At 43.9% G+C, this 10,567-nt stretch overlaps 1 protein-coding gene across 2 annotated transcripts; it reads right to left on the bottom strand.

The window, feature by feature from the left end:
- Positions 1-3,231: 3,231 nt before the first annotated feature.
- On the bottom strand, positions 3,232-8,266 carry LOC106564107 (vascular cell adhesion protein 1). 2 transcript variants are annotated; one of them, XM_045690622.2, is made up of 6 exons: positions 8,041-8,266; positions 7,040-7,208; positions 6,810-6,889; positions 6,361-6,708; positions 5,920-6,180; positions 3,232-3,691 (listed from the first exon to the last, which is right to left on the bottom strand). In XM_045690622.2, exons 1-6 carry the CDS (start codon positions 8,090-8,092, stop codon positions 3,498-3,500), a joined length of 1,104 nt encoding a protein of 367 aa, XP_045546578.2. In that variant the 5' UTR covers positions 8,093-8,266; the 3' UTR covers positions 3,232-3,497. The 2 variants fall into 2 exon arrangements, with proteins under 2 accessions (XP_045546578.2, XP_045546579.2); XM_045690623.2 differs by having other exon boundaries at positions 6,810-6,862.
- Between the last annotated feature and the right edge of the window lie 2,301 nt (positions 8,267-10,567).

Raw genomic sequence — 10,567 nt, 5'->3', positions numbered from 1 at the left:
AGAGATTTGACAAACTGACTTGTTGGAAAGGTGGCATCCTATGACAGTGCCACGTTGAAAGTCACTGAGCTCTTCAGTAAGGCCATTCTACCTGCAATGTTTGTCTGTGGAGATTGCATGGCTCTGTGCTCAATTTTATACACCTGTCAGTAACGGGTGTGGCTGAAATAGCCGAATACACACATTTTACATAGGCCAACATACACAGGCAATCCACATAGTGTATCCTACATTCAAATACAAACAAGTGCGCTAACATTGACTGGCTAGCTAGCAACTTCACTAGCAGTAAATGCTAGCCAGCTTGCTAGTTAGCATAAGCTGCTAAGAGTGCTAGCTAGCAACTTTACTAGCAGTAAATGCTAGCCAGCTAGCTACGTTAGCATAAGCTGCTAGAAGTGCTAGCTAGCAACTTTAATAGCAGTAATTGCTAGCCAGCTAGCTAGTTAGCACAAGCTGCTAGGAGTGCTAGCTAGCAACCTTACTACCAGATGTCTGAGGTAAAATACATTAAAAAGATAGCGTAACTTAACTGCAGTTGTAAATGTTTCTTGTGAAACATTATGACTGATAGCTTTACAGTTAATGTTGTTTTATAACCTTGTAGGTATTTTACACAGCATTGTGATGTCATATAGCTAGATAGCTAGCTACATTTTTAAGAGAGAACTTTTCAATTGGCATCTCTTCCCCCTGTTTTCAGTCACAGGTGGGGACTGGATTAGGTGTGAGCAGTGCAAGAGGTGTGCTCATGAGTTGTGCTCCAATTTTACTGGGGATAGCTTTATTTCTGACCCATGTACAAATTCGAATTGTGCAATAGCAGAGCATAAGAGAGTTGCCACATCAATGTTACACTGAATTAATTAGTCAAGTTATTGTTATGAAATGTTAAATTCCAATGTTATTAAATAACATTGCTATTGACTCCCGAGTGGTGCAGCGGTCTAAGGCACTGCATCTCAGTGCAAGAGGTGTCACTACAGTCCCTGGTTCAAATCCAGGCTACATCACATCTGACCATGATTGGGAGTCCCATAGGGTGGAGCACAATTGGCCCAGTGTTGGCCGGGGTAGGCTGTCACTGTAAATAAGAATTTGTTCTTAAGTGACTTGCCAAGTTAAATTAATAAAATATGTAATATAATATTCAATTAATATGTTTGTTTTTTTCATTTTAAAGATTGCTGGGATTTAAAATCTTGCATTATTCAAATAGCATTTTGTGCAATTGTACATCACGGATTGTATATGTAAAGTAATTAAAGGTAAAGGAACAACAAAGAAAATGAATGTGCAGGAGAGTTAAAAAGACTTTACATCAAATCTCCTCATAGTGCAGATATTAATAGTGACCTGTGCAACACCATTCCCCCCCCCCCCATATTTTATTTAAATCATTAAAATAGACTTAGCTTTTAAGTATTACTTACTAAATAATTTCTTAATAAAACTGACTAAATGGATTTTAACACACTTGTGTGAAATCCTATGCCATAATCTTCTACAGGGGTAACTGGCACCCCCTGGGACAACCCGGTACTTTAAAAACAACGCTCCTTTTCTGAAAAGAAAATTTCATAAAATAACAAAACAAAATAACAAAAAAAGTGTAAACTGTAGCCATGTATCTCCTTTTATAGTTTATTCTGCCTAAACATGACCTTTATCCACTTACCAATTTTTTCACCAAATGTTGCTTTTTTGTGTCAGCAATTAGACATTGTTCTTATGGGGGGCTAGATACCTCCTAGTACCCTACAGACTGTGACTTACTTAGAATGAAATATAAACGCGACGAAAAATGAGTTACTAACCCTACCCCCCCGCTTCTATTTTGGGACTGCAAGGACTGGCACACTTCAGAATCATTTTGGTAGCTCATGTTGACCAGTAGTGTGTGCCACATAAAGTATTTGACTCTAGACACAAAATTAAGGAATTTAGAAAGGGGGGGGGATTTCGGCAGGAAAGAAAATGGCCTTGCTGAAATCTGCCCCCCCCCTTCTAATTTCCTTAATTCTGTCACTAGAGTCAAATACTTTCTATAGAACATACTTCACGTCAGGATAGGCAACCGAAATGAATAATGAATGTTTGTGTGTTATATTAAACATAGAGGAGGGAGTAAAATGTAGGCAAGCAAACATTTCAGAACAACTACTAGTCGAATAAGACATGGGAGAGATGACGAGTTTTGGCAAAGATATGTATTTATAGACTTATAAACTTGAAACAAATAGCCAAACCGACAACTGCATACATTACTAGCGCCTCCCCCGCGATCAAACCGCCATGAAAAAAATTAAATGAAAATCAGCCTAACGTAATCATTGACAGCTGCCTTCTTCGACGGAAGGAAAATTCCACAATGATTCTTTAGTTGTGGATGTTTCATGTAGCCAGCGTGTAACAACTGCTATATCCCAAGCATAAAACAATGACATCCGGTCTATAACCTAACAGTTTAACGCCATACCAGCAGGTGGCAGCCTAACCCATAACAGTGGACTCTACGTTACCGCACTCCCTCTCTTGCTCTTGGTCCTCATCTTTGTAAGTCACCTTGATTTAGACCCTGTGTGCTTTATCAGCTTCTTTATGAAAATATTTAGCAAACTCCATGACAGTAGCTAAAGCAAGGGGCTATTATATGTACCAGCACACACATAGACTACAAATGCATGCTGGTGCCGGGCATGCCCTGAGCTGAAGTGAGCGCTACTGGAGCGAAATTGGAGCCGGCGAGAAGACCGACGCTCCAGCCTTTGGGAATCTTGCTCCACGATCCAGTCAAATTGGGCACGCTCTGCTCTGCTCCGTTCCAAGCTCCGCTCAGGTACTCTGGTCCCTACCAGGCTACTGTGTTGCACTGGTAAATGCTTCACAATGTTTTTCTTTGTAGGCTATAGCCTAGAAATAATTTAAATAATATGGCCTAAATCATTCATGTTGGTTCCTTCTCAGGCCCCTGACCAACTTAGTGTTTATATGCTGTTTAATATGACATGTAGCCTATTTGAAATTATGTTCGGTCTAAGGCACTGCATCTCAGTGCTAGAAGCATCACTACAGACCTGGTTCGAATCCAGGCCGTATCACAACCGGCAGTGTTTGGGAGTCAGATAGGGCGGCGCACAATTGGCCCAGCGTCATCCGGGTTTGTAGTAAGAATTTGTTCTTAACTGACTTGACTAGTTAAATAAAGGTTACATTTACAAAAAAAAATACTATGTTCATCATTTCATGTTTATTCTAATACTTTCATTCAAATCCATATTGTTTGGTTTTCAATACTTAAAAACAATTGGTAGGTCCAGGTAGTCACATAAATAGATGGGTGTTTGTTAAATTGTGATTTTAATGAATGGAGTGAATTTGGAGCAGTGTTTTTTTTCTGTGAGGTAGCAGTAGGAAAGGACGTGGAGAGCCACACCCACTCATCGGCATTTCCAACCATTCACCTCTGCTCACATGCTCTGACCCCAACCCCTCCTCTACATAAAGGACTGGTCCATTCCGTTGTGGTGCACCACCTGTTTGTTCTTGTGTCGTCGTGGCAACATGTCTTTCAGCTGGTAGTGGCCCATGCGTGTGTGTTTATAGTAAGAGGAGTAGATGAAACAGGAGACTACCAAGAGGATCACCACCGCAGCTGCAGCCAGCCCTGCAATGATGGGCAGGTAGTCCACTACAGGGCAGGAGAGTAGAAAGAGAGGAGAGAGAGAGAGAGAGAGAGGGCAGATGGGAGAGCGAGAGGAAGGGAGATATAGTGAATTTGGAAAGTATTTAGATCCCTTGATTTTTTTCCCACATGTTATTATGTTACAGCCTTATTCTAAAATGGATTCAATAAAAAAAAATCCTCATCAATCTACACAGAATACCCCATAATGACAAAGTGAAAAGTTTTTTAAATACTTATTAAAAAATAAACAGCAAAACACCTTATTTACATAAGTATTTGGACACTTTGCTATGAGACTCGAAATTGAGCTCAGGTGCATCCTGTTTCCATTGATCATCCTTCAGATGTTTCTACAACTTGATTGGAGTCCACCTGTGGTAAATTCAATTGATTGGATATTATTTGGAAAGGCACACACCTGTCTATATAAGGTTCCAGTAGACGGTGCAAGTCAGAGGAAAAACCAAGTCATGAGTCGAAGGAATTGTCCATTGAGCTCCAAGACGTGATTGTGTCGAGGCACAGATCTGGAGAAGGGTACCAAGAAATGTCTGCAGCACTGAAGGTCCCCAAGAACACAGTGACCTCCATCATTCCTAAATGGAAGAAGTTTGGAACCACCAAGACTCTTCCTAGAGCTGGTAGCCCGGCCAAACTGAGCAATCAGGGGAGAAGGGCCTTGGTCAGGGAGGTGACCAAGAACCAGATGGTCACTCTGAAAAAGCTCCAGAATTCCTCTGTGGAGATGGTTGTCCTTCTGGAAGGTTCTCCCATCTCTGCAGCACTCCACCAATCAGGCCTTTATGGTCGTGGCCAGACGGAAGCCACTCCTCAGTAAAAGAAACATGACAGCCCACTTGGAGTTTGCCAAAAGGCACCTAAAGGACTCTCAGACCATCAGAAACAAGATTCTCTGGTCTGATGAAACCAAGATTGAACTCTTTGACCTGAATGCCAAGCGTCACGTGTGGAGGAAACCCGGCACCATCCCTGCGGTGAAGCATGATGGCGGCAGCATCATGCTGTGTGGATATTTTTCAGCGGCAGGGACAGGGACAGGGAGACTAGTCAGGATCGAAGGAAAGATGAACGGAGCAAAGTACAGAGCGATCCTGGAGAGACCTGAAAATAGCAGTGTAGCGATGCTCCCCATACAACCTGAGAGAGCTTGACAGGATCTGCAGAGAAGAATGGGAGAAACTCCCCAAATTTTACATTTTAAATGTAACCTTTATTTAAATAGGCAAGTCCAGTTAAGAACAAATTCTTATTTACAATGACGACCTACCCCGGCCAAACCCGGACGACGCTGGTCCAATTGTGCGCTGCCCAAAGGGAATCCAAATCACGGCCGGATGTGATACAGCCTGGATTCTGGGTTAAACGTGGAACATTGATATACTCAGAAGGATAGTATCTGAAGAGTGAAGGAGACTGGTTTTTACATCAGAAGTTAATGGTTATCTGTCGGAGACAGATGGCTGTGGAATGTGTTGTGGTAGACGGGTGGAGATCATTGGATTAGACATCAAGGGGGTTGAGGTCAGGTCAGTTTCCCTTAAGGGAGAAACAATGGTTTATTATCCTATCACCTCGTCTTCCTGTCAGACCATAACAGATGTTTGGATTGGAGAGAAGGAGGAGTGGCCATATTGGAGTATATACTGTATACTTGTGGTGTTGTAAACGTGTGTTGTCTGAATGCAGCTGTATTGACCCTCTGGGCAGAATAAACTTGGTTGAAATTTCATAATAGTTTGTTTAGTTTTTCACTCTGAGAATTAGAACCTAACAATTCGAACCAGGGACTGTAGTGACACCTCTTGCACTGAGATGCTGTGCCTTGGACCACTGCACCACTCGGGAGCCCAAATACAGGTGTGCCAAGCTTGTAGCATCATACCCAAGAAGACTCGAGGCTGTAATCGCTGCCAAAGGTGCTTCAACAAAGTACTGAGTAAAGGGGTCTGAATACTTATGTAAATGTGATAAAGTTTTGTATTTATTATAAATTTGCAAAAAATTCTAAAAACCTGTTTTTGCTTTGTCATTATGGGGTATTATGTGTAGATTGAGGGGGGAAACAATTTAATCAGTTTTAGAATATGGCTGTAACGTGACACAATTTGGAAAAAGTCAAGGGGTCTGAATACTTTCCAAACGCAACCAACCAATCATTCAATGAACCATCCAACCAATCATCCATCCAACCAATCAACTATCCGTCTCACCTGTGACCTCCACGTTAACAGTACAGGTGCTGTTTCCCAGGTGATTTCTGGCGATGCAGGTGTACTCTCCAGAGTGAGACTTGGCCATGTTGGTGATGGTCACTACGGATCTACCTTCTGTGGCGTTGGGGGCGTCTTGGGGGAGCAACCAATCGTACGAGGGGGCAGGGTTACCATTTGCACTACAGTTAAGTGATAAGGTGTCGCCCTCTGTGATGCTCATGGAGAAACATCCAGGACTCATAGTGATCTGAGGCTTGTCTGGAGGGGGGGATATGAGAAACAAGTTGATTAATGAGCGATAAAGAGAAACAGATGAGAAACAAGTTGATTAATGAGAGAATATGAAGTGAAAACAACATCAGTCAACGTCATGACTCGTCTGGTATCTAACTAACAGTTGTACTAAATGTGTGGAGACAGAGAAGCAGATGGACTCACAGAGCACGTTGATGTTGAGGCGGTCTGATTCCATCACAGGAGGAGGTTGGGGTCCCTCTGGTCCCAGATCCAACATGGCTGAACACCACAACTGGGCCCCGTCATCATCTCTACTCGGGGTGAAGTCCAGAGTATAGGCCCCATTCTCTGGTGTCTTGATGTTGTCCTTGGATTTATGTTGTGTGTCTAATTCTGTCTGTTCACCAGTGGTATTGACTTTGTAGAAGGTCACCCTGAGTCTCTCAATAGGAGCGATGTTCTGGACAAGACACTGTAGCTGGTACTGATGCTTCTCAACCATCGGATCAGGGTACTTCCTATAGCTGATGGAGACACTGTCTGGAAGCTCTGTGGAGGAATGGAAACACACACAGTGATTTAACAGTGCAGAGCCATACTAAGAATACATTCTGAAACACCAGAGAAGATAAGAGAGAGACGTTACTCACTATATACTGTGATGTCCAGCTGTTTCTGACACTGGCCTCCCTCTGTGTAGCACCTAGGTTTGTTATTCCAGTCATTCACACTGTCATGAAATATTTAAAGTGCAGTTAAAATAAATCAATGAAAAATAGAAGCCAGAATGGTCTAAAATACCAGTAAAACCATTCATTAAAGGCTATTGAAGCCTTTTTTAACGAGTTTTAAAGGTCTCAGCTGTGTCTGCCTCTCTTACCTGTCCACCCTCCAGTTTAGAAACTTCACCTCCTTGTCTGTTAGACCCGTCCCTCCCTGGGTGGCTTCCCAGCCCATCTCTACAGGGGTATCTGAGCTGCAGTTAGAGGAGGCTGGGTCTCCATACTTCACCACCAGCCTGGCAGGACTGATCACCAGGCACTCAGCATCTGGAAGACCAAGGTCAAGTTAAAACTTTATTGTTCTGTTATTGTTGATTTTATTGTTCAAACCAAACAGGAAAATATTATTGTCTAATGTTTATCTATCTGTATGTTAATCAACTACATGTTACACTCCATAACCCAGAAGTTGACACACACACACACACACACACACACACAACATGCTACAGTACATCTCCCGTACTAGCAGACCCCATGCTTCTAATGACCTCTTGTTATCACTATGGCAACACAGACAACATCTGGACCCTCCTCTTCCTGCCATTGTGCTCTGTGATGCCAAACACACACACACACACACTGGCCTGTTACAGCCAGATCCACTCAGAATATTTGGACTCCAAATTCTATTTCACTCTGCCATAATAAGTACCACGAAACACACAGGCTTTCCAATCTATAAAGAAAAAAATACTTCATATTAAATACATAAAGTACTAAAATATTAAAACGAAACAGAAAAACACCTAAGCTATTAGGAGTCGATTGCGTCAATCTAATTGATATAGTAATAAAATCCCCATCAAAATACGTCTGAAGGGGAAACTCACAGGTAAAAAGAAATACATGGCGGAAGTTTTGTGCCCCCCCCCCCCCCCCCCCCCCAAAAAGGGGTTAAATACATGTCAAAAGCAAAATATATATATATTTCATTTTAAATATTTTTGGTGGGGATACTTACAGAAATCCTAAAATCAAATGGCTAAATGATCAATGGTATGACCATCTTAAAACAATTACAGATGTTATCTTAGTAGAATGTAATTTACCAAGCACCTGTATCACAACGTTGTACTAGACCAGAAGTCAAACTTACCGGTGAAGTCACAATACAGAGACAATAATGAAACAAGTATTACAATCTCCATTTCCCCGTAATAATCCCTGAGCGTCCCTCAGTGAAGGACACTTTATTCTGTTAGGCGAGCTGAATCATTTTTACTGGAAACTCCCCAACAATCCACCCTTCTCTCTCTCTCTCTCTCTCTCTCTCTCTGTCCTGCTTCTTTACGGGCAGTGAGGGGTGAGCCCTCATCTCTCTTTCTCCTGCTTCTCTACGGGCAGTGAGGGGGGGAGAGGATGGGGGGAAGTGTAGTAGGTTCCTGTCGGTGTCACTGGTTTGGAATTTCCCAGAAAGCTAGAGAAAAATCTTTTAAGGGGGGGGGGGGGGGGGGGTTAGAAGGATTACAGTTCTTGACACAAACCGGTGCGTCTGGCTCCTACTACCATACCCTGTTCAAAAGCCACTTAAATATATTTGCCCATTCACCCTCTGAATGGCACAAATACACAATCCATGTCTCAATTGTCTCAAGCCTTAAAAAACCTTCTTTAACCTGTCTCCTCCCCTTCATCTACTCTGATTGAAGTGGATTTAACAAGTGACATCAATAAGGGATCATAGCTTTCACCTGGATTCACCTGGTCAGTCTATGTCATGGAAAGAGCAGGTGTTCATAATGTTTTGTACACTCAGTGTTTGTGTACAAAAGTATTGGGACAGTGACATATGTTTTGTTGTTTTGGCTCTGTACTTCAGCACTTTGGATTTTAAATGATACATTGACTACGAGGTTACACTGCAAACTGTCAGCTTTCATTTGGTGAACCGTTTAGAAATTACAGCACTTTTTGTACAAAGTCCCCCCATTTTATGGGCCCAAAAGTATTGGGACAAATTCACTTATATGTGTATTAAAGTAGTAAAAAGTTAAGTATTTGGTCCCATATTCTTAGTACCAAATGATCACATAAAGCTTATCACTCTACAAACTTGTTGGATACATCTGCTGTTTGTTTTGGTTGTGTTTCAGATAATGTTGTGTCCAATAGAAATTAATGGTAAATAATGTGTTGTAATTTTTTATTGTAAATAGCAATATAATATGTTTCTAAACACTTCTACATGCATATGGATGCTACCATGATTGTGGATAGTCCTGAATTATGAATACTGATGAGTGAGAAAGTTACAGACCCACAAATATCATACCCCCAAGACATGCTAACCTCTCACCATTACAATAACAGGGAAGGTTAGCATTGTATATCATACCTCCAAGACATGCTAACCTCTCACCATTACAATAACAGGGGAGTTTAGCATTATTGGGCGGTATGATATCTGTGCGCCAGAGAGCTAAACAGAACTGAGGAAGTTGATTAGATCTGAACACACACAACATTCCTGAACTACCTCTCTGTAATGTCAGCCCTCCTCCTCTTCCTATACTTATCCCAAACGGCACCCTATTCCCTATATAGTGCACTACATTTGACCAGTCGCCTTGCACCACATAGGGAATAGGGTGCTGTTTGGGACTTTTATATTCCAGGAGTTTATAATGTCTCTGTTAATGTTGCATTCAAGTAGTGTTCAGTCAGATTCTCAGAGGTACCTCTCCCTCCCTCTGCCATCTCTATCTCTCTCCCTCCCTCCCTCCCTCTGCATCTCCCTCCCTCCCTCCCTCTGCCCCTCTCCCTCCCTCCCTCCCTCCCTCCCTCTGCCCCTCTCCCTCCCTCCCTCCCTCCGCCCCTCTCCCTCCCTCCCTCCCTCCCTCCCTCCCTCCCTCCCTCCCTCCCTCTGCCCTTCTCCCTCCCCCTCCCTCCCTCTTGCCCCCCTCCCTCTCCCTCCCTCTGCCCCCCTCCCTCCCTCCCTCTGCCCCCCTCCCTCCCTCCGCCCTCCTCCCTCCCTCCCTCTGCCCCTCTCCCTCCCTCCCTCCCTCCCTCTGCCCTCCTCCCTCCCCCTCCCTCCCTCTTGCCCCCCTCCCTCTCCCTCCCTCTGCCCCCCTCCCTCCCTCCCTTGCCCCCCTCCCTCCCTCCCTCCGCCCTCCTCCCTCCCTCCCTCTGCCCTCCACCCTCCCTCCCTCCCTCTGCCCTCCCTCCCTCCCTCTGCCCTCCCTCCCTCCCTCTGCCTCCCTCCCTCCCTCCCTCTGCCCTCCTCCCTCCCTCCCTCTGCCCTCCTCCCTCCCTCCCTCTGCCCTCCTCCTTCTCTCCCTCTGCCCTCCTCCCTCTCTCCCTCTGCCCTCTCTCCCTCTGCCCTCTCTCCCTCCCTCCCTCTGCCCTCTCTCCCTCCCTCCCTCTGCCCTCTCTCCTCTAACTTTTTCAAGCTCACTCTCTACCTCTTCCTTCTTTTTCACTCAACCAACTCCACTGTTACGGATACAGGTATCCTGAGTGTGTATCCTGTATGTGTATTTCTTTGCTCTCCTTCTCACAGGTGACAATCATCACTCCCCAAACAGAAGACACCTGCTCCTTTTCCCTCAACCAATCACATCCCCTTGGTTTAAAAACCCAGTCAGTTGTTTTCTCCCCAGAGCAATCTTTGTGTTCTCTCTCTC

This window comes from Salmo salar, chromosome 12, assembly GCF_965601325.2.
Source record: "Salmo salar chromosome 12, fSalSal1, whole genome shotgun sequence".
NCBI lineage: Eukaryota > Metazoa > Chordata > Actinopteri > Salmoniformes > Salmonidae > Salmo > Salmo salar.
The sequence above is the reverse complement of the archived record's forward strand: the minus strand, read 5'-3'. Positions and strand labels throughout refer to the sequence as shown.